Source organism: Nycticebus coucang, chromosome 1 (genome assembly GCF_027406575.1).
Source record: "Nycticebus coucang isolate mNycCou1 chromosome 1, mNycCou1.pri, whole genome shotgun sequence".
NCBI classification, from domain to species: domain Eukaryota; kingdom Metazoa; phylum Chordata; class Mammalia; order Primates; family Lorisidae; genus Nycticebus; species Nycticebus coucang.
This window is the reverse complement of record NC_069780.1, coordinates 124,454,556-124,479,786: the sequence shown is the minus strand read 5'-3', so window position 1 is coordinate 124,479,786 and position 25,231 is coordinate 124,454,556. Positions and strand designations below refer to the sequence as shown.

The following is a 25,231-nucleotide window of genomic DNA, read 5'->3' as shown; positions in this document are numbered from 1 at the left end:
CTCAGAATCTGCACTTTAGCCAGCCTGTGACTCTGATGCAGGAAGTCTCCAAACCACACTTTGAGAAAATGACTTTTACTCCAATACGCAAGACACAAACAGCTGGTAGTGTGCTTTTTCCCTGAGTTTTTTATCACTGCTTTATTTTTAGAATTTTCCCCTCTTCCCATTACAGAGCTTTGAGGCAGCTTGTAGACACACACACACATCTCTCTCTATATAGTCACATTCTAATGTACTCATAGGTCCATTATCTCATATTACAAATCCTCCCATATCACCTGTCACATGCCTAACAGATGGGTCCTGTGGTATTCTGGAAGAACCATCAAATCCTACAGCTTTGGGGACTTAAACTCTTATCATTCTGTGTGACACTGGAATGATATTTTAACCCAGAACATCAGGACAAAACAAAGGTTGAGTCTTTAGTAGGTGGTTAAGATATTGGGAGAAGGGAGAAAGACGGCAAGTTTAATTCAAATAATTGTTTTGCAATTATCCTTGTTGTTATTTTAATAATTTTCCTTAACCTGCTTAATCATATTTGGTTTTCTAATTATACTGCACACATAATGGACATAATAACTATATAGAATTCCACAATGATAATTAATACAACCTTGAAAGCAATCACTATAAAACTATATTCCATATTTTATTTTAAAAGGGTAGGGCATGGCATCATAAAAATAGAAACTAATTGATACAACTCTAGGTAAATATTATATCTATTTTTCTCTTATATTGGAAAATCTTGTACAAAAAGCTTTTGATCAATTTTTAGTAGCATAAAAGATAGCGCAAAGTGGCACATGAACTCATTCCAATGAATAAAAGTATGCACACACTCCTGTCTCCTTTAAAGTTTTCTGATTCCAAAGACACCAAGCTAGCAGAAGAGAAAGTATACGGGATAACAGAAATCTTATTCTTCAAAAAGTCTTTGTAGTTTGATTTGCTAAGTGAGGGGAACCTGCAAAGAAAAAAGTCATGATGCTTTTAGAGCCGAGTTCCTGTTACTCAAGTCCAAAATGCTATGATACGTCTACTGCTTATGTTTAGTGGCCCATTTTAATGTAAAATGGTGAATATCCTAACAGAGATTCCACATTAAAGTTTAATGCCTGCCAGTTACAAAAGCAAGCCCTTCAGTGGAACAAAAAGAGACATTTATACCATGAACACAGAAAAGGCCAAGCCACAGTGAATGAACATTTGCATAAGGACAAACTACTATATAAACTCTGTGTATAAAAAGAAGTTTCAGTGTTGATCCCCGGTCATTTTGAGAGAGAGAAAAGCAGAGTTTTAAGAAAAGTTATCAAATGTATTTCAAGAAATGAGACAATTTTTATCACTTGTGACAAATAAGTATATGTGTACTGTTGTTAACTTCTCTAACTATAAACCCTTTAGTTCTCAGCAAATCAAACTGTTTACATGTTACTTTTCCTTGCTCGGAGGAGTCAATGTATACCACTCATTTGACTCATAATAAGAATTGACTGTCCTTGGGCGGTGCCTGTGGCTTAAGGAGTAGGTTAAGGAGTAGGTCACCCGTCCCATACGCTGTAGGTGGCGGGTTCAAACCCAGCCCCGGCCAAAAACCACAAAAAAGAATTGACTGTCCTCAGGTATACCTGGGCTAACTTCAGCTTATGTGTAGCAAGCGTCCTGAAGATGAAATGAAAACAATGGTTTAAACCCAGTTATGTAATTTTAGGTGCTTGGCTTGCACCTAAATACAGAACTGATGAAAGTTTTTGTGATACTGAGTAGGAACAGAGAAATGCAATGAGAACAGGAAACCAGCTTTTCAAATACACGTATTTTGAATATATTTTGCCGTAACTAGAAAAATCAGGTTGATGGAAAAAAAGTCTTCTAAAGTAAGACCCCATTCAATATGATGTTAGACATGAACCACTGTGAAAAAATGCACTCGGTGGAAAAGGGAGAAACTGGATTTTTGGATCAAGTTTTGACAGAACTCAAGTCCTGTCATTTACAATGTCTGCAAGTTGTTTTTTCATGTCTTGATACAGAGTGCTTTACACAAATAATGATATGTACTCAGGTTATTATAAGAATGCAGTGAAAATCAATATTAGAAAACCCCCTGAAAAACAACAAAGGGCTATAGACATGCAATTTAATTAATATATTTCAATGTGATTCCTGAGGATAGTAAGGTAGTTATTTTTTTTTCAAGCACTCCACTATCAAATAAGGTTGAAAATAACCCAGCTAAAAAAAAGTTAAATCTCTTTTCTGCAGGATTCTTAAGAGTCTTTATGATACAGGACAAGGCAGCACCATGACCTCCTGCCTTAGCCCCGGAGGTGTTGATGCTTCTGCGGATGGAGGAACCAGCTTGCTGCAGGGGCCGGACACCTGTGGGGGAGATGCTGGCACAGTGCTGTCTCCTCCACGTGGACTGCTGACTGGTGGATTTCCTGTCAGTTTCCAAGGCCTGAGAGTTCATTGGACAGCTGGCTGTAACTGACAGGACTCACACCCTAGCAGAACAACCCCCCTGCCACTGTATAAACCCCTGAGCAGAGAGCCCAAAGACAAACCTGGAAGAGGGAGCAGGAGAGCTTGTTCCCCTCCTGGGTTCTCTCTGCCAGGAGGTTTGGTTTTTGTAGTTGTTGTAAGTCTTATTTCTGTAAATAAATCCTGACTTAGCACTGATCCTGTGGTCTATCAATTCATTCTTCCTATCACCGAGACCAAGAACCTGAAATTCCGGTATCATTTATAATTTTAATATGCATGTGAATTATTAAGAACATAAAGAAGGATACAGAATTTAGCAAATACATTTCAGCTACAGAACCAGTTCTTTTTTTCTTTTTGTGGTTTTTGGCCGGGCCTGGGTTTGAACCCACCACCTCTGGTATATGGGTCCAGCTTCCTACTCCTTTGAGCCACAGGTGTCACCCGAACCAGTTCTTTTTGAACACCTTATGGAAGGGATGTTTTTCAGGGTACATTTTAAGAAATGCTGATAAAATTTATCATCTGGAGAAAAAGGATGCTGAATTTGTTTTAAAGTACTGAATTTTTAGGATGAAAGAATAATATATATTATCCTAATTTTATCAGTTTACAGAAAAGATAAGGAAGAGAGGACTGTTTTGAAGACTCTGGGTCTGTATTAGGAGAACCCAAATATGGCAGTGGAACCATCTGATGAAAAGATATATCCAGAAAAATGAACATTGTGAGTGCCAGGATAGCAGCCTTGGATTCACAGTGATGACCAGGAACCAAGAATGCTGGGATTGGTGGCGCATCTAAGGTGGAGGTGGGCAAGCTGCACCCCGAGAAGCAAGACATCAAGGTGGCACTGGGTGGCCCATTAAGAGTCAGAGAAGTTTCTGAAACTCCAACAGAGATGGGACTGGGTTGAGAATAGCCAGTGAACCTTCAGAGGGCAGGCTGTGGCTGGAATGGAAAACCATGGAGTAGGTTTTCTCTGCTCAGTAAGCAAGGGGCTCCCAGGAAAGCCCCAGTGGAGGAGAAGGCAGGGGAGGAGAGGAGTCAGACACACGGCAGGATTGCAGGAAGCAGAGGGCGGGTCAAACGAGTGAGCAGCATCCAGAATTTGTGACTGACTCCAGGCAAGTCACCTAAGCAATGAGTGAAAATGTCAGAACTCTGACTGGCCTTTGTACTGAGGTCATAGTCAGTCCTAGCCAAAAACGTCTATCTAGTTTTCTTCTCAGATATAAATTAATTTCAGATCATGATTACCCGGAAGCTGTAGAAGGATAGGTATGTCCTAAGCTATATCTTAAAGAATCCCAGAGAAGCATCTGATTAGTGGTTAATACAGAAAAAGCGTAGCTAGGCGGACTTAATGCTTTTCGGGAGAAACACTATGCTAGTTAACTATAAGAGCAGCATTAAACAAAGACAGTGGAGATTTAAAAGTCAATTCACTGAGGCACATTTCCCTACAGAAATGTGAATTTTATTAATGGAAGAGAAAACGATGCACTATTTGCAATACATATACATTTATATTGGCGTTGGCTAGCAAATAAAATACTTCATAGATGAGATATAACTGTATTCATGAATGTAAACAAAAACTGAATTACCTACTCATTACAGCATCGCTGGCTTTGAAGAAATATGACAAAGGTCCTCCAGACAAACCAAAGCACCTGAACCAGAGGAGCTCATCTCTGACCAAGACTGCTGGACAGAGCAGCTTTCCCTACAATGTGACATATACACAACACAAGTATTAAAATTCCCATTCCTCTTCATTCTGTTTTATTTTAAACAAAAAATAGGAATTACATTTTCTAGATTTTAGTGTGTGCATGTGTGTGAATTTGACGTTCAGTAACTCCGGAAGAAATAGACAATTTTTACAATGTGGAACCACAAATTTAGAGGAGGAGCAGTAGCTATGGAAATACCACGAGCTCTCATTCTGTTACAGCCCCGGGTCCTAGTGGTCCTTCTATCCTTGAAATCCTCTCTTTCAACTATTGTGTAAGTAAATTGTACAGAGGGCAAGAGAAGTTAATGGCTTTAAAGGAGGTGTGAATTTGAAGGGCTAAAATACTCCCTTTTAAATATCTGACAAGGACTAAATTAAACAAGGCTTATTTCATTTGAAAGCTTAAATTCAACTGCTTTCTTACACATTTCCACAAAATTAGTATTGAAATGAACCTCCGTAGGGTTAGGAGCAGTTCTGACAAAGGTTAACATCAAAATGTGCAGTCTAACAACTCTATTAATTCTACTAACTTGGTTGAAATACTACGCACACTAACTTAAATTAGCAAATGTCTCGTGAAATAGACCAAAAGGCCATTTCCTGGGTGACACTGTGACATTTTCCTTCTTGTTAGTCATTTATATTATGTTATTCTTTATGAAACCTGAAGTCCTTTGAATAATAGTAAATTTAATTACAGATAGTAAATTATCCTTTTTCTACAGTCGCCACCAATCAGGGAATGAATATAGATACACTGTATTCAGTGTAAGGGGATTTGTGATGTTTTAATTAATTTTTTTAAATGATCACAGTTAATTCTTATAGCACTTCTAGTACAGCTCCATGTACGACACTAAATCAATCAGTGTATTTCTTCCCAATTTATAAGATTATCATCACGATTACCTTTGGTCCTGAGAGAATGTTATTAAACATGTCAATTTCAATCAGTTGGTTTAATCTGAGCATAAATTAAATGGGAATTAACTTTTTTGATTGAAAGCCAGTGATAATGGACATAAAAACACACAACCCTTCTAGTAGGAATAGTTTCAGTAGAGAAGACTGGCAAAATATTATAGCACTCAGTTTAGATTATTGATACTTATTAGTGCTACTTGTAAGTCCAGGAAAAATCTGATGATACCTAAATAAAGACATTACAATTTTTTTTTTTGTTTTCCAAGGCTAATGTATGTAAGGTATCAACATTATCTACAGTTTGCAATTAACAATGCACTAATTTACATTTCATTTTTTTATTGCTAATTACATTGTGGAGGAAGAGAAGAATATATATGTAAAAGTTCACCGTTGATTATACTTGGTGATGTCAAACTATACTCTCCTAAGTTTATACAATCCACCAAAAAGAAACAAAGGATCTCTCCCTTGTTAGGTCTGTACTGGGTGCTTCCTCGGTCCTGTTATTTGTTTTATTTAATCCACTTCAAATCTTACACAATTTCTTCCTCCTTCGTTTAGAAAATAACCACAGAAGCTAAGAATCTGATCAAAACAAGACAAAGCAAAACAAACAAACAAAAAACAAAAAAACCAAGTAGATTTAATGCGTTAAAGTCTATTCTGACCATGTGTGAGTAATGTCCTACCTAGGAATCAGGATCTTCCCATTTAAATGTAGGTATGGCTTTATTGAATGGCAGAAACTGCATTTTAACCTTTGGGAGATTTGGAAATTACTATTATTTTTTTTTTTTGCTTAAAATTTTGATTAAATTTTCAACTTTTGGAAAACATCATACACATCAGAGGAACAGAATAGCATTCTTGCAGAAGTCTGAGAAATCTTTCTCATTTAGAATGACCTATGGACCTAAGACATTCTTGTTATGTTCATATAGGAATAGCATAATAATTTTATGATTAGCAATAACTCAAGAAAGCTAATCAATTGGGGATAATTGCTTCTAAAAAATAATGGAAGAACATTTACTTGAGAAGTTTCCAACACGTTGATCTTATAGGAGAGACTGGAAGAAACACTGGAGTAATAAGAATAAAATGTTAACATGATATTTGAAAACATATGAATTCCTTGAAGGACACATATCCTTTAAATACATTAAATTTAATCATAAAGGTATTTTTTTTTCAGCTACAGTTACTATAATTGTATTTCTAGATATTATCTGATTTAAGTTTTAGAAAAATGTATCAGGTAAAAGTAAAATTTTCTTTATCAGAGGGTCATGTTTTTAGATGGCATATTAAGGTTTCTTAAAAATTAATTATCAAGAGACTAATAATGAAGAAAGGGACTTTAAGTAAAAAACATGGCTTCTCTTAAGTTATTGCTCAGAACTGATGTATTATTGTTGAAAATATAACTAAAATTTTTAAGTTAAGAAGTTACAAATCCACGTTTATAAATTCAGAAGCCTCCCAGTTTATAAATTCAGAGTAAAAAATAACCTCTATACCACCTCTATATTAACAATTTACAACCAAAGTCACTGTATACATAGTTATCTCTAAAAATGTTAAGCTTATTTTCAACAAAAACCCTAACAAGAATAATAATGTACAGTCAAGCAGATTGTATTCTCTGGATTTTGGAGCTTTCTTTGCATGATGTCAGAAAGAAAAAGCATAAGAAGAAAGATGTCAATTTACTTTGCCTTAGAGATTCTGATTATATTTTGACACAACAAAAATTAGATATATGTTAGAAGAACCGGTCCTTGAATGGCCAGAAAATTCATCATCAACAAAATAAACCAATTTCAACATGCAAATGACTTGTAGGAGACAGTTGAGAGCCCATCTTAAAGTGATGAATGGTGGTTTACACTAAAAAATAACACCATGATTCATGTAAAAATATTTGTTTTATTTTTATCTTGCTAAAAAAAAAACTTGTCATTGACAATCCCTTTATAAGTATATTTCTAGGACCTACCACCCCGTGTGAGTTACTTGTGGTAGATAAAATATTTTGCCTTACTTTTCAAGGCATTATGAATCACAAATAATATTAGCTATGCCCGGTTAATCAGAGTTATGACTGGAATATTATGAAAATCGAGTTTCTGTATTTAAGAAAGACTATCTCTTTGACATAGATTTCAGATTTCTTTTTCAAATTTTATTTAAAAATTCGAGACTATATTAACAGCTGGCTTCTTAAACTGGTGATTAAATTTATATTTGTATTGGCTCAAACTTATACAATTTGAATTATTCTCTGAGCTTATCATTTATTCATTCATTCAACAGATCTTCACAAAATGCCAACCATATGTCAGATATTGTGACAAGTATTTGGTTAGGTGCTGGGCAATAATTTAAGAAATTCAAGAAGACAGGTGTGGTCTCAGCCCTCATGAAGCAAAATCCAATACAGCATGATAATGCTACAGGGACAGGGCACAGTAGGACATAGCGGGGGACTTCAGTCAGACCCAAGTGGGATCCAGCTGGCAGCAACGCCTTCCCACAGAAAGCTGTGTCCAAACTGCAGCTCTCGGGTAAAGGAGAGAAGGCCAAGAAGGTCGGGGAGAGATCTTTTTCCATTCTTTTCCTTTAAGAAGAGGACATTTGTAAAACAATGGGAAAGGGAGACAGTGTTTGGCTTGAGAAATAAGCACATTTATAAAAGTGTGGTTAGAGATGAAATGGGACCAATTCCTTTTACACTGTATTAATGGGCCTGCGTTTTCTTCTGCAACTGAGAGGGGAGGACTGAAGGATTTTAAACAAGGGAGTAAGACAATCACATGTGTGTTTCAGGAAACACACAAGTGCGTGCACGCGTGCACACACACACAGTGTTGCTTCTTATGAAATAGATATTTAGAAAATAAAACCAGAAATGGGAAAGCGAATAACGAGGCTTCTGTGAAAACCTGGGCAAAAAGGGTAACATCCCGGATTGTGGAAGTGACAATGGGAGGTGAGAAGTAAAATGATTTTGTTGTACTTCGCTGCTTGTTTCAGTTGAGGTCACCAATACTTGCTAAGTCAGTGAATATGAGTATGTGGGCTGGTGAGAGAGACATGAGTGGGAAGACAACAGGAGATATCAGCTAGGACGAGAGAGGAACACAGTCCGTTGGCCACCTACGCCAAACAAAAGGAATGCTTTAAGCAAGAGAGGCAATAACATCTTGAGAATACGACCAGAGCCTTGCTCACTCATGTGTCGTCACTCTCATCCTACAGGAAACTGCGGAGGCCCATCACAAAAAATTTTGTTAAATAAATGATTGGATTTCGTAAGCACTGCCATACAGAGGGGAAACACATCGGGGTGGGGGCTGGGATGACAAGCAAAATAACACACACCCTCTGTCTTCTCTGAGTTTACGCAGCAGGAATAGGAAAAAGACAGACACCTGTCATGCAACAGCAGTAACGAACGAACTCAATAAAGTTCCAGCTCCACAAATCCCCAGATAGAATATTCAGGGAATGGAAAGAAAAAAGTATTTCTAACTGTGAGAATAAGGACAAGCAAGGCCAAGTGACCAGAAAACTGAAAAGAGACTGTGGCAAATTTCAGGTGAACTGTTAAGAAGTTTCGGATTTGGCAAATCCATTTTTCCATTTGAATGTTTCCAGGCTTTGCAGGAATAAAATGAATTACTATAATTTCTAAACTTACAAATATAGCATAAATATAACTAAAGAGGAACTCTTTCAAATCAAGTGATTTCACTGTAGCATTGAGCTGTCTTCCTTTTCTTTAACACAGAAGACATTAACAAGTGTGTGCTACTTAAAAGTACTCCACAAAAAGGTGAATTTCATGAAGGTTGCATTAAAGAGCACCGGCGTTAACCTTACTTCATTTGCTAGTGATAAATAGCTCTGCAGTAGCTACGGCTGCCCCTGTGACCAAGCTCTGTTAGGAAAACATAATCGAACTGCTCCATTGCTTAGCAACCACAGGTAAAGAGCCAAGCGTCTTGAGTCATGATTCTGTGAGAACGAGGTACAGGTCAGTGGCATGATTTCAATGCCCCTTAAATTCCCCTGTCATGCTTTCAAAAGCAATATTCAGACAAAGCATGAGAACAGACGAGAGTTAAGATGCAAATACTCTCCCAATCGATCAGTTGACACGTACATACATAGTGTGATTTGGTCAGCGTCAACCTGATGGCAGCATCTGTAAATGAACACTGGAGTAATAACAGCCCATGGACGTGGCTGCATATGGGATTACTGTTTTATCAATTTAGTTAAACCAAACACAAAGTCACATTTAGATTACTGTGAAGGTAACGACCCCACGTTTACCTAACCAAGAAGGAGGAGCAGTAGGTGGTGAAATATCTGTGGAAAATTTTACCTGTAACCATTGCGACTGGTCATTGTGGCCCGAGGTCCAGGCGTTCACTTTGCCCTGCTTGTCCAGCCGAGCCTTCCTTGGTTCCCAAGTGAACATATCCATGTTGAGTGTTCTGAAGATGCTGGAGGCAGTGATCTGATAGTCTTGTATATGTCCTGATTTCATACCCAGAGGCTCAGAACAGCCTGAAAAAAATGAGAAGGGCCTCATAAGAAAAATAATCTCTCACTCTGGAATTCTTCTGTGTTCATTTTCAATAGGTAAGAGAAGATTAAACATAATACTATTCATTCCCCCAAAGAGAGAGCGCCTAAATTAAAAAAAAAAAAAGAAAGAAAGAAAGAAAAAGGCTATAATCAGAAATAAATCTGAAACAAAAATGAAAAACGAGATAGTCAATTCAGGCTATTTTGTCTGAATATATTTTGGAGAAATTGAAAACAAGACAGACAATTTAAACTAGTTTTCTGTGATAGATGATTTTGCAAAATGAAAACAATGCTGAAATGCTCTCCCCCGTTTCATCCCTGAAGCCTCACGACTGTTCCATAGTTTCCTGCAACTTCATTGTGTGTTTAAAAATGGGACATTTTCTCACAAAGTATATTTGCTTTTCTTTTATTTGTTTTTATAATACTGCAAATGAAAATTCCCTAGGTGTATTGTCATTTTCACAAACTGCTCACTATTCTGTGCTAAAGCAGACAGTATTTTGTTTTTCGAGAAATATGTTAATCTTCAGCACTGGTTCTCACAGCACCCTTGTGCCTTCTTCTGGACGGCAGCAAGCTAATATTTACTCAGGGTAGACCCTGAGCCAGGCATGTGGGAAATAGAAAAAAATATGCACATTCCACCAAAATCATTATTAGATAAAACTGCCAGGAAATTCTTACATTCCAGTCAAACTCAATAACCTATAACGTTTAGATATTTCAAGAAAATTCTCAAATCTACCACATATATTTTCAAGTTTAATATGATGTCATATTTGGGTTTTCCTATCCTTGGAATATCATGCACATGTGTGTGCCTGTGTACACACAATTTCCCAACTCTGAATGGCAACCATGTTATAATTTCACTTACAAAGTTTACAAAAGGCAGCACGATTCTACCCTGTTTCCCCGAAAATAAGACATCCTCCGAAAATAAGACCTACTTATAGAAAAGGTAAGATGTCCCCTGAAAATAAGACAGCGCATCTTTGGGCGCACACCTTAAAATAAGACACTGTCTTATTTTCGGGGAAACAGGGTATTATGTCAGGCCAGTGCCCAAGATACTTAACAAGGTAAGTTTGATCATCAAGGAAGCAAAGATAAATAAGGAGGCCTTTTAACCCGGTATCTTCCCCTCATGCTTTGCTGGTTTCCTGTCCTCAGCTGTGTGGTCTTATAGCTGTTATTTAACCATTTTGTACCTTAATCCTTCTGCAGTATGGTAACAATAATAAAAACTGCCTCAAAGAAGAATTCTAAAAAATTAGTTAATAAACTACTTTGAACCAGTGCTGGCACACAGCTAGCATTTAGTGCTCCTTTTTTTTTTTTTGCATTTTTTGGTGGGGGCTGGGTTTGAACCCGCCACCTCTGGCATATGGGGCTGGGGCCCTACTCCTTTGAGCCACAGGCATTGCCCGTTAGTTACTTTTTTTATAGAAGGAAGGAAGGAAGAAAGGAAGGGAGGAAGGGAGGGAGGGAGGAAGGGGAGGAAAGAAAGAAGGGAGGAAAGGAGTTCGCTATTTTTGGTAAAACTCATTCCAACATATAGTTATAGGTCCCCCGATATTAGCATATCAGTGAGTACTAGAGCACATCTGATGACAGGTGCAATCTCTAAAACGAGCATTTCATAACTTAGCTCTAAAAGAGGTGGTTTAGGACTCTTTATTGACAAATAATTCATAACTACCATTAACTGCTTTCTTCCCTGGTCTGTCTAGTTCACTTCTTTCTACTCGAGGCTACTTCATGTCTACTGTCACTGTCACCTTCCAGGAACTGCCACTATCCTGTGCAAACACAAGAAAATGACAAGGAGGATCTGTGGCTCAGTGAGTAGGGCTCTGGCCTCACATACCAAGGGTGGCGGGTTGAAATCCGGCCCTGGCCAAACTGCAACAAAAACATAGCCGGGCGTTGTGGTCGGCGCCTGTAGTCCCAGCTACTCGGGAGGCTAAGGCAAGAGAATCGCCTAAGCCCAAGAGCTGGAGGTGGATGTGAGCTGTGAGGCCACAGCACTCTACCATGGGTGACAAAATAAGACTCTATCTCTAAAATAAATAAATAAATAAAACTAGTGAATTTGGCATAGGAGACATATATTTGAAACCCCATGTTAAAAACAGCTCTAAAACCTAAATGCCAGTTTTAGGTAAAAAAAAAAAAAAATGTCATAACAAATCTCACAGATTCTAGGAAGTCTAGTAGCCATAATGGCTCACTGTATCTTCAGACAGTTCCAAACAAACACATTCCCTACATTGTGAACATATGACTTGTTCTTTTATCCCCATCCCCAATTCCACCTCCCTCTCCCTTTCCCCTACAAAGTCTTTGTAAAAGTTTGCTTACAAAGAAAAACTTTGCTTACAAGAGAAAAGACAAAGTAGTTGTTTTCTCCTTTTGTGATATAATGTGGTATTGAAATATTGGATTGTCTTTTCTTTGATCATTTCTGCTTACCCATAAAGTTAATTTCATATCTATTCTGTTGTCTATTACTTAGCACAGAAGTAGTTCAAAATAATTAAATAGTTGTTCAAAGAATGAATGAGTCTTCATCCTCTAATTATCATCATAATCTATCTCATTCCAAGCATCTTAAGTCATATTTCTTTCAGAGAATTTAGGAGATGATCTTTTCAAGTGTCTGGGAAAAGATTCTTTGTTGATCTTCTAGGCTGGCTTGAAGATCTTATAACAGTTTATAGAACACAATAAGCAACCTTGGGCTTTATTGTGGAAAATAGTTTAGTAGGTTACATTAATGTTTAATTCCAAGTGTTTGAGGTGACCTCTCTGCCAATGTGCCTCAGGCTACACTTTTTCCTCTTCATCTATATGATTTCACATATATAAATTAACTCTTTTACAGTATGGACAGCACCTGGGCAGAATGAAGTTTTGATGAAATCGGTATTTTTATAGTGAAGTGCCCCAGCTTTTTAAAGCATCTATTGGGAGACATCGCTGTCTGCATGTAAGTTCAAAATCAATTTGCGGGATTAGGAGATGGGGTAGAAAAAAATTTTCTTTTTGAGAAAATAAAATCTGTAAAGGGTGAGATGTAACCTCTTGACAAACTTGGAAGTAAAATACACTCTCCCCTTAGGGGTGTAACTATGCTGTCTATGAAAGATTGATCTTCATGAATCAAACCACTGAAAAATTGGAGAAGGTGATGATAAGCAACTAAAACCACGCAGCTCGCAGTAGACCCCATCAGACTGTGGCTCCCTCTTGATTGGTTTATGATGAATGGCTTAGAGACGGACATTGGCCTGTGGTGATATACTGATGTGTCACACAAACACCGGATGCCAATAATTCTGCCAAGATTTACTGGCAGCCAACAGGACAGGTTGAATTATCAAAATTAGGGAAAGAATCTCTCTGAGGATAATTAATGGTACTAGAAACCACAGGTTGATTGCTTAAAAAAAAAAAAAACCCACAGAATATGAAAGTGTGATTCTTAAAACAGGTTCATTTGTCTGGCCAAATGACTCTACTTTAAATGTTATGGGCTTATTTAAAAATGGACATTTTTAATAATAACTTTTATTTGAAGGACTTAAGGGCAAGCTCTTGAAATAAATAAAAGGCCCACAAGTTATCACTTTGAAGGGACTTGCCCTTCTATTCTCAACTAACTGGCACTGTTTTAAGTTTGGTGAAGGTTTTTCCCCACTTCAAGATTATGCTAAAAAGTGGAACAAGACATGAACTGTGAGTTTTCTTACTTAAAGAAAATAATTTTAGGCTACTGCAGCAAAGATAGTTTGTAAATTTTGATGCCAGAATTGTAAGAACCACCACCAAAAATAGAGTGAAATTCCTCCACCCAATTTTCCATGTAATTTAGAACCTAATTAAATTGACATGGCGTCAATACAAAATCCACATGCTGAGTCTTCATCTTTAAATCTAGTATTGATATTCCTGGAGGATGAGAGTATTTAACTTTCATCCTTTGACAGGTTATTCTTGAGCTGGATAACCACTATTTGTATGGGAAGCAGGGTGCTAGCTAAGAATGATCCAAGAATGAATTTGCAGTAGCAATCTTGGCATTGAAGTCTTGTCCCCTTGAGAGTAATGATATATATACATATTTCATACAATCTAAATAAATAATTTAAAAACTCCAAATTCTTATGGTAGATGGACAACTTTTATGTACTATTTACGCTAACTTTGACTGCAATTTATGAGTTCAGGCAGACTCCAGTTTTTACTGAACTTTTGTCACAAGACATAAATCATAGTTACTACCCAAACCAATAAAACACATTTAAAATTAATCTGGGGTTTCCTTTGAGAATTCCTTGCACTTTCATTGACCACTTTGGAAACTCCATTACTATTTCTATATTAAATTTACCCTGCCTGTAACATGTTTTAGTACTTGTTGATCCTACACATACACATTGGCTCTCAATGAACCATGTTGTAGACATATTGTAACAGAAATAAATGTCTAAGAGTGGCTTTTGCAGGGTAAAGCAGGCTACATACACATATATATATATTTTAAATTGAGACAGAATCTCACTTTTGTCACCCTTGGTACAGTGCTATGGTGTCATAGCTCATAGCAACCTCAAATTCTTGGGCTTAAGTGATTCTCTTGCCTCACCTTCCCTAGTAGCTGGGACTACAGCTGCCTGCCACAATGCCTAGCTATTTGTTGTTGTTGTTTGTTTGTTTGTTTAGCAGGCCTGGCTGGGTTCGAACCCAACAGCCCTGGAGCATGTGGCTGGTGCCCTAACCACTGAGCTGTGGGCACCCAACCATAGACTCTTAAAAAGAGACTACAGGAATAGGTAATATGAGGCTCACCCGAGAGTTCACAGCCAAGAAGTTCCATTCGCAAAGTGCAGTGCCTTCGGCAAACCTGTGGATAGAGTCTCACGTACTGAGCTTTTATGGGGGGTGTGAAAGAGTTAGCATACGGTGTGTTGTTGTCAACATTTCCACGGAACACCTGTGTAAAGACAGGACACAGAGTTTTAAATTATTAACTGCAACAGCTTCCTTATCTATTTTTGCACATTGACCCTATTCCTTACCCAAAATAATCCTTCAAAGACTGGATTAAATAATTTGAAAGCAGGGAGCATTTTGAAAGCACACTGTCATCAGCAGTGGATATAAAACCCATACATAAAATCCTAATTAAAGCCATAAAGCACTGTGGCCTGTGGCATAATCCATACTCCACCATGATGGCTCTGTCAATTTTAAGAACAGTCCTTCAGAGTGGTTCTCTCTTCTCTTGAGAAACAGGCACCTTAAATCCTTCACTTCATCTCAATCTTTCTGTTCATTTTGCTACTTAGTAGTTATACTTTTACAAATAGGAAATAGTCTTTACTAGTGTTTCTGATCCCTCAGTCTCTCTAACGCTACAATCAGATATATGATGCTTTAGGGTTTGACTCATCAAGATTACATCTTTATCAATCAGGCCCAGATCTCTGGATAAGAGACTGATCATTCTCATTCTCTGTCTCTTGTTTATATAAATAGAGAGAATATACATTTCTGGTATTATGTTTCCCTCTAAAACCAAGAACTAAAATGTTTCATTTTTTTTTATTCCTTTAAACCTGTTTATTTTGCCTTTTTTATTTTGCCTTTAATGTAAACCTGGATAATTAAAAAACTTTACTTAAATTCATTTTATGGGAGCAATTTAATAAATCTTTTATACAATTTATTAGGATCTACTATATGCTTGGTCTTAAAAGGAATGACCTGGGGTGGTGCCTGTGGCTCAAGGAGTTGGGCGCCAGCCCCACATGCTGGAGGTGGTGGGTTCCAACCCAGCCTCAGCCAAAAATTGAAAAGAAAAAGAAAAGAATGACCTGCATTCCTGATATTTTAAAAGTTGAAGTTTTTGAGGAAGAATTAATAAATGAACTGAGAAAAAAGGAAATGAAATACTGAATATTATATACGCTTCATCTAAAATATTTTATTCTGCTAAATTAAAATATTTTTTCCAATATGAAGTCTATAAAAAATAACTTTTCTATATTTGGTGCTTTTCCTTCTTTTAAAACAATAGTTTTGGTCAGTAGTTATTTGATGAAGAAAAGTGCTGAACTATAAAAGCAATGGAAATAAAATTGAAGACTGACTATTGTTGAAATAAAGCTCAACAGTCGTCTGAGATTATGCTAACTTTGTCACAAAGTATTTGTAGAGCCACCAATTAAAATCTGAGAAAACCTTAAATGTCAGCCACTATAAATTTATAACTTGGAAAAAGTCCTACTCCCTTCTCGCTGCTAGCCCAATTAAAAACGGAAAGTATCAGAAATTATTTTCAATATAAGGCTTCTCTTGAAGACTGTTGTCACTTGATATATCATCAATGGTTTTACGTTTAAATTCAGTGGGTTGTTGGTCTTACCATGTCTTCACTGGCGCCTTTGACTTTGTACATTGCCCAAGTCTTCCCATCATTACTATAGGCGATTTTGTAGGATTTTATATACTCTGGGCTTCCAATCCTCTTTGCTCCTTGGGTAATCACGCCAGTAACTCTCATTTTTCTTTGCAAATTTATCTGAAGCAACAAGGCATAATCAACAATAACCTCACTGCATTAAGATAATACTTACAATACTTATTTTTGAAATAGAACACTTTTATTTATTAGTTTAGATTAAAAATAATGTGAAAAGCTAATGATTTTCTTGTACTTTTTGTAGATTAATGGTATTTAAAACAGGCATATATTAAGTTTAGCTTCAAAATCTCTTTCTATCATAGAATGATTTTTTTTCAATAAAACAATCTTCATGAACAGGCTTTGAGGAAAGCAGTGTGCCCCCCAAATCTAAGTATAGAAAGCATCTGATTGGTTATGATATGCAAATTTGATTTAGTAAACTGAAAAATGGAAATAGTCTCTTGTCAAAATAACCTCAGTGTCATTAGTATGAAACCCTAATATCAACATAACTGTCAATGTGTCTAAACTGATTTAAGGTTCGAGAAATTTCCATTTAAAATCAAACATGAAAAATCTGAGATCTCTGATTATCTGAATAAAAGATAACAATGAGGGCAAATACAATAACAAATGTATGTGTAGTTCCTAGATCTTTAAACTGCATTTTCTGAGCATTAGTTTCTCCCCAAATAGGTGCTTTTCTCTTCATTTTATCATCCAGAACCTTTCTAACTGGTATTTTTGCACCATATTCCCCCACCCCCAATTCCAAATCCCTTTGCAAAAGTCTGCTGCAGGAGTAGCAGACATCTAAATATTTTAAGTATTTTTATAATTAAAGAAATATCTTTTATACATAATAATTAAATACTACAATGTATAAATAATTCTTTATTCGCGGTATGGTAAACATGAAAATTTGCTCCATTTGTTACAAAATGACTTTATGATGTCCATAATATCTTAAGCTTAGTAGAAAGGCATTGTTTCAAAGTTCTTCATAAATTGCTATAAAATGTCCCTCTCCACCAATACAAATCAGAAAATTTAAATATGCCATAAGATAGCATTAAGTTAATAATTCATAGACTGTTTTGCAGAGAAAAACCAGAAAACCGTCAGATTCAAGTATGTGATTAGAGCTTTCCACTCCAGGATGAGGCTCTGAGAGTTAACACTGGAAAAGGCAGACAGTGGGCCTTATGAAATAAACCACTATATTGTCAGTTTCTGACTTTGCCAAAGTCTCTTCTCCCTGCTCTGAACACCATGAGGTCTCTCCCTCAGGGCTGCTCACAAGGCAATTCTAGGTCTTTCTCATGTATAAAGAAACCCGGGGTTTGATGGATTAAAGAATTTGGGTGGGGTAGTCCTCAGCATTTTAACTGGTGAGCATGTCCCCTTTCACCCTTGTAACACATGCTTCAAACATAATATATTTTTTAAAAAATTCTGGTCAATGGGTCCTTTTTTTTTTTTTTTTTCCTCTAACAACAGTGCATGGATTGACTCAGATAGCCAATTTTGCTTTTATCATTTCAATGACCAGACATCAAAATAATTACAGTCAAGAACACATTTTAAGTCCCATTCGTACTTGGAGACTCAAAAAGAGAACATCCCTTATGAATGTAAATTTTACTCACTATTCTTAATATTTATTTCTATTAGTCCTCTCTCTAAAGATTGATTTGGGAGTTGTAACTGTGCAATTTGGCATAGGGAATTTCTGAAAGACACTGCACATTAGTATGTTAGGTAAACTAGCATATCGCTAGAGAAGCGCCATATTCTTTCAGTGTCCTATGTATGATAGTTTTTCTCTTTTTAATCTGAGACCCTTCATAGCCTAAACCTTCCCAGTAGGCACAGTGTAGATGGTGGACCTTGAATCACGTTTCCCCACATTTTGGAGGCCAACTTCACATTCGCCATTTCTGAGCCCCCCCTTTCTTTTTTCAACTGTCTTTTATCCTGTTTCAATTATCCTGTTTATTCTTCTTGGAGATGGCCAAATTATCTCTGCTAGAGTTTTGAGTGATGAGCTATACAATAATTCTCTAACATTTAAATTGTAGAAGCATAAAGAATAAAAAAAAATCCAAGTTCATGTTTTTCTCAAATCATTAGCAATGGTGTTTAAACAGATTTCTATCCGCTCTAACAACTTAGAAGCTTTGAATATATATTTTAGTGAGATAGAACTCCAGCTAGTAAAGAATCTTTGAACTTGGATTGTCTTTACTTTACTTAGTAGAGAGCTTATGTTAAATATTTGGGCTGTTACCATTAAACACAAAATAAAAAACAGAATTTTATTTATATATACAGGTTCTGGATGACTAAATTTTAGTAATTTCTAGGTTTTAGACTTAGACTTCTCGTGAATCTAGCACTATTAAGTTTGAATAACAAGTAATTCAGTATAAGCGGGTCTCTGGGCCCAGGACTGGCCAGGTCTCGGCCCCGCTTAACTACGTTCCCGACGTTCCCGACGAGGACTTGCTCAAGAACCATTTCTCAAAGGTGCCTGAGGGCTATGTACTTCAGGGAGAGATAGAGAGTGTGTGTCTTAGAGAGAGTAAAGCAGACTTCTTAGAATAGATAGATCTTAGTCTTTAGCAGAGCTTGGTGATCTTCAGCAGAGAGACGCTGTGCAGGTGAGGAGATAAGAGTCAGAGTAAGCAGGTTCGTGATAGAATGCGCATGCTCCCAACTGCCTTCTCCTCCAGCCTAATAATAAGGTTGATCTCATGCCTCTCAACACCACAGGTGTAGAGACTGCCAATTCACCACTGCTCTCATCTCGCGAGCTCTCATGTTTGTTAGGAGCGCTAAATCCCTCTCCATGCCCTTTCCACCAAGGTGTTCCATTATTGAGCCATACAGGTGTTTCTTATAACTCTCACTCCTCCTAGCCACAGGCTATACGGGCTGCTACAAAGGGACAAAGATGTCATTGTTGTGGTCATACTCAAATTTAATACCAGGAATCTATGTTTCTGTAAGAAATAACCTAAGCCTTGGACTAAAGTTATAACATGATTTTGGAAACATCTCCACGACAGAAAGTTCCAGCAGGTAAATCCCTTTAATCCTGTTCCGACATCATTGTTTGATATCTTTGCTAGATGGTGATCTTAGCATCTGTGAACCATTCCATATGCAACGTAAAAGGTCTGCCTCTGTGAACCATCTCATATACCATGTAAAGGTCGACTGAAGATTACATGCAAAATTCCTAAATTATTCTCTATGAACTTGATGGATGCTTAGATACACAATAAAATATTTTCCTTTATGTATCTAGTTTCAGGAAAATTATTTTTCCACCGGGTTGTAGGTGTGCTGCATAACCTTTAAAAACAAAAGTACCTTCTAAAGCGTTCTGGGAGAACTGTGTCCCATGCATAAATATGAACAGAAAGAAGAATAACCTGGATTTGCAGGCCTCAGAGCCTGTGGAGAGGGGGGCTTTGGGAGGAAAGGACCGATGAGTCTCAGTGCTGATTTTGCCACTTCCTACGTATATGATCTTGAGTATTTCTCTAAGCATTTTGGAATTTAATTTCCTCCTTTGTAAAAGCGACTTTACTAAAATTATTATAAGTGAAGATTATGTAATATATGTCTGTAAAAAATTTCATAGAAATTTCTTAGAACATCTGCTTTTTGGTTTGATTTTCAGTGTTTGGCCTTTTTTTTAAAATGGGATCTTGGTTTGCCACCCCAGGCTGGAATGCAGTGGTAAAATCATAGCTGACCGCAACCTCAAACTCCTGGACTCTAGCAATCTCCCATTTCAGCCTACCAAGTGGTGGGATGACGGCTACGTGCCACTATACCCAGCTAATTTTTTATTTTTCACTTTTGTAGAAATGGGGCCTTTCTAGGTTGCCTAGGTTGGTCTTCAACTCTTGTCTTTAAGAGATTCTCCTGCCTCAGCTTCCCAAAGTGCTGAGTTTATAGAAATGAGACACCACCATTTTTCTGGCCAGTTTTTGTTTTATTTATTTTTATTTATTCTTTTTATTTTGAGACAGAGTCTCACCATGTTGCCCTTGGTAGAGTGTTCTGGTATCACAGCTCACAGCAACCGTAAGTGATTCTCTTGCCTCAGGCTCCCAAGTAGCTGGGAACTACAGGCGCCTGCCACAACGCCCAGCTATTTTTTGGTTGCAGTTGTCGTTGTTTTAGCAGGCTCTGGCTGGGCTCGAACCTGCTAGCCTCAGTGTAAGTGGCCCATGCCCTACTCACTGAGCTATGGGCGTCGAGCCCGGTTTTTCAAGGAGCATTCTTCTTCTGCCTCCTGTTCCGAACCACTTAATGCCAGAAAATTCAGATTTGGGGAAGTATATTTGTAAGAGCTCATAATCCTAATAACCATATGAAAACTTTGCGAACAACTTCCAAAACTATGTCCTATGAAAACTTTTAAGTGTGTTGTGATTAAACCTGTGAGAGTGTGTGTGTATGCATTAACTGAAACACAGGGGGACATTAAAGGGTTCTTGACAAGATAATAATTGCATAGGGCACTGGCCCCTGTTCCCTGAATCCAACACTCAGGATCCTCTGGGACAAAAGTTGCTGAGCAGGCTTTGAAAGTTTTCAAACTTTTGTCTCTTTCTCACTCTCCTGTCTCTCTCTCTATCACACACACACCCCTCCATACTATAAGAAAGCCTTAGTATAACAGAAGATTCTGAGATCTCAAGGAATCTTTGGGGTGTGGGGTGGATGGAGGGAAATGCCAAGGGCTGATGACTGTTATCGGGCTGACAAATAACTTTCCTAAAAAGCTTTTTCTCATTCTTATTCACATCTTGTTTGTCTGGGCCCTCTCTGATCTATCCAGTTCCAGCCCACCAGCAGTGGGAGGTGGTGGCAAAATGTGCAGCTAGCTGAAAGTGGTGTGTGGTCACTAGCAGCCTGAGTGTCTCACCCTTTGTACATCACATCCGTAGGTTATAGACTAAGGAGGCAAAATAGAGTGATGCAGCTCCCAGTAGAAGCAAAGTCTGGGGCAGATAAGTGTTCTGCAGCGAGAAGGGGCTGTAGGATGATGACCCCATCACGAGGTTCCCTCTCTACACCAACTTAGTCTAGCCGGAGTGGCCCACGTAAGGGCAGGGGTTTCATTATTCCCTTGGGGTCCATCTCTAGCCAACCTTAATACCAAACTCTCCTAGGAATGCAAGCACCGTGACCGAAAGGGAAAAAACAAAGAGACAAAACTAATACCAGAAAACTAATCTAGAAGGATGGACAGATTCAGATTTAAAAACCTGTAAAAAAAAGTCCTTGAAAAGGCATATTTATAAAATATAAGACAGAAACAAGTATAGAAATAAGAAACAGTTGGCGATATTAGGTATGAATAATATAATTGTCTAAATAAAGTTCCCAATGGGTGGTTCCTACAACAAAGCAAAGAAACATATCTGAAGAATAAACTTGTGAGCAGTAAAACAGGGTCATAAAACCCCTTCCAAAATCCAGAGGAGGGAAACAGAGATAGCTCGGATAGGCAGAAGATAGAACAAACAATTTACTTTGAAATTTTAAGAGAAGCAACAAATGATCAACAGGAATTTAAAAGTTACACAAGTTTGCTTACTACGTAATCAAATACAGTTAATCTACACCAGCAACTATCATCTGAAAATATAATATAAATAATTAAAATTAGATGATACCAGCACATTCAGAGATAGATAAATTGCGATCTTTCAATTCATAGATCCCAATATGAAAGGAACATTTGCATATAAAACAAATTACATTTAAATCAGTGGAGACCAAACAAGAGTATTAAATAACTGGGAACAATCTGATAAAGTGATTAAATTGATAAAGTTATTAAAGAACTGGGTTGGGACCATTTGATAAAGTTATTTGATAAATCTGTCATCTTATCCTAGAATAAGTCCTAGGTAAAATTAACATTAAAATGAAGAAACAAAGAAGCCACAAAATGATTAGAGTAAAATATAGAATTAAAAATAATCTGAGTTAAAAGGGATTTCTATTCATGACACTGGATTATAAAATGTTATTAATTAAACTAAAAGGCTCTGCAAGATAAAAAGCAAAAGAAAGTCAAACTAGTAATGACAAATGGAGATAAAACTATTACAAATTATATTTTAGCAAAGGATTGATCAATCAGAGAAATTAGAGCTTACACATCAAGAAGTAAAACAGAAATAACTGGATAGAAAAATATGATCAAAGGACTGGATTGGTTGACATTAAAAGAAATATGCATGGATTTTAAACATATGAAAAGATACTCAATAGCATTAATAATACAAAATAAATGAAACTTGCATGAAGTTATCATAGTTGACCTATCAAAAGTAAAAATCAAAAAAATTTTGATTATACATTCACAGGAATATAGAGAAACACGCATGTTTATATGCTGCTGGTGGAAGTACAAATGACAGTCTTTATGACAGACCAGTTGGTTACATGAAACAAAACGGCAAATGCACATTCTTTCTAACTCAGCAATTCTATTCTAGAAACACAGCCTACAAGTCACACAGAGATAAACAGATGTGGGTACAACGTTGTTCCCCTCAGCAGGGTATATAATAGAACACAATTTCAAACAATGTAAAATGTCTGTCAGTAGGGGGTCTAAGTAATTTTATTATTGGAAAGTCCGGAAAATGGAATCCAATTCAGATGTAAAACAAAAGAACAAGAATAAAGGAGGAGGCTTGGCACCCAAACACCGGACCAGGCCTGCTAAACAATGACAACTGCAACAACAAGAAAAAAATAGCCACGCATTGTGGCGGGCACCTTTAGTCCCAGCTACTTGGGAGGCTGAGGCAGGAGAATCACTTAAGCCCAAGAATTTGAGGTTGCTGTGAGCTGTGACTCCACTGCACTCTACAGAGGGCAACATAATGAAACTGTCTCAAAAAAAAATAACAAAAAGAATAAAGGAGGAAAGGAGGAAGGAACGGAGGGAGTGAGGAAGGAATGGAAGGATCGAGAGACAGAGCGAGGGAGAGAGAGAGAAAGAACATAAAGTGATGAGGAACAAAAGTGTGCTAAGATTTCAGCAACATGACGGTGTATAGTGTATAATCCCCCAAATTTGAGAAAACAACCCTTTCTGTTCTATCAACAACATCACAGGGAAAGTTCATAGGAAGGTGACAATCTAAGAAAACATACTTGCAATGTCAAAAATCAAAACAGGATTTATCATTCAGCATTATTAGCTCTCAAACATTTTGGTCTTAGGACTCACTCCTTTAACCTCTTAAAAATTATTAAAAGTCCCAAAAGTCCCAAAGAGAAAAGACACGCATACGCATACACACACTCCCTCCACATGTCATGTCATATATATTACTGCTTACTGTACAAGAAATTAATAGATACAAACAGAGTCTTCCTCTGTTGCCCGGACTATAGTGCAGTGGCACCATCACTGTACCTCCCAGCCCCTGGGCTACCGCCGTCCTCCAACCTCAGCTCCCTGAGTAGCTGGCACTGTAGGGGTAAGCCACTGTGCCTGGCTTAAAATTGACAAAATTTTAAGGTATTTGTTTATATATTTATTTGAAAACAATAGTAACAAAAAGCTGTAATACATTACCCTAAACGCATCTTAATAAGCTATCATATTATCAAAACCAAAACAATAATTTTCATAGAAGAAAGGATGATTTTGGCTCAGTGCCCGTAGCACAGTGGTTATGCTGCCTGCACATGCACCAAGGGTGGCGGGTTTGAACCCGGCCCGGGCCAGCTTAACAACGATGACAACTGCAACAACAACAACAACAACAACAAAATAGCCGGGCGTTGTGGCAGGCGCCTGTAATCCCAGCCACTTGGGAGGCTGAGGCAAGAGAATTGCTTAAGCCCAAGAGTCTGAGGTTGCTGTGAGCTGTGACGCAACAGCACTCTACCCAGGGTGACAGAGTGAGACTTTGTCTCAAAAAAAAAAAAAAGAAAAGAAAAGAAAGCGTTATTTCATAGTTATACAAATCTCTTTAAGATCTAGCTTAAGAGAAGGCAGGTTCTCATATTCACTTCTGTGTTCTCATATTCACTTCTGTGTTCAGTCTACTGAAGTATTTTGTTTTCGGTCTAGCTTCATACAAATATGCAATTTGAAAGGAAGAGATATTTTAATTAACTTTTCAGATAATTATTGTTATTGTTTCCTAATACCACTCAAAACTTGAAAAGATTTGTTTTATTATATTTACTTTCTTATTATTTTTAATTTATTTTATTTTATTTTTTGAGACGGGGTCTCACTCTGTTGCCCAGGTTAGAGTGCTGTGGAATCATCAAAGCTCATGGTAGCCTCAAACTCCTGGGCTCAAGCGATCCTCCTGCACCCCACATTGGGATTACAGGTGCGAGCCACTGTGGCCAGCCTGTTTCTAAATTTGAACATAGGTGGTTTGTTAAATTATAGTGGCTGCATGGAATCTGAAATCTATCAATGAACTTTTCATTTCTCTTGTGTAAAAATCCATTGGTCTATCTCGCACTTTGAATGAACCTTTTACCCATGCATAGTTTTATAACATGATGCATTGGTCATTTTTTAAAATATTGGCTTACTGAGCTAAGCAGATTCTCTAAGTGATGACACATTTTATTATAGAATGTATGTATCAAAAATAACATTAATTAATATTGCCCCAATTTCATCAGAAAGTTCTTGCTTATTGAAAACTGATAAACATATCCTGCCAGTTACAAGTGTTCCAAAATTCTAATTTTCACTTAAAATGTCTCATTTTATCACTAGAAACAAATACTGACAGCTGGTTTCTTTGATGTGGCAGGATTCCTTTGTTAATTTTCAAGACAATCTCTGCCTAATATCCAGGTATGAACAGCTATGCTTGGTATATCAGTTGTTCTTTGAAGTAAACATGATATAAATAAAAAGTTAGGAAGTAGTTTATATTGAAACTTGCATGATC

The 25,231-nt window shown here is 37.2% G+C and overlaps 1 protein-coding gene across 2 annotated transcripts in view; it reads right to left on the bottom strand.

Annotated features, from left to right (window-relative positions):
- The window catches only part of EDIL3 (EGF like repeats and discoidin domains 3), a 434,578-nt gene that overhangs the window by 94,123 nt on the left and 315,224 nt on the right, over nt 1–25,231 (bottom strand). For both annotated transcript variants that reach the window (XM_053587072.1, XM_053587080.1), the window contains 3 exons: nt 16,212–16,367; nt 14,633–14,777; nt 9,567–9,751 (listed from right to left, as the gene is read on the bottom strand). In XM_053587072.1, the coding sequence (XP_053443047.1) occupies nt 9,567–9,751; nt 14,633–14,777; nt 16,212–16,367 (486 nt within the window). The remainder of the gene's footprint in view (nt 1–9,566; nt 9,752–14,632; nt 14,778–16,211; nt 16,368–25,231) is intronic.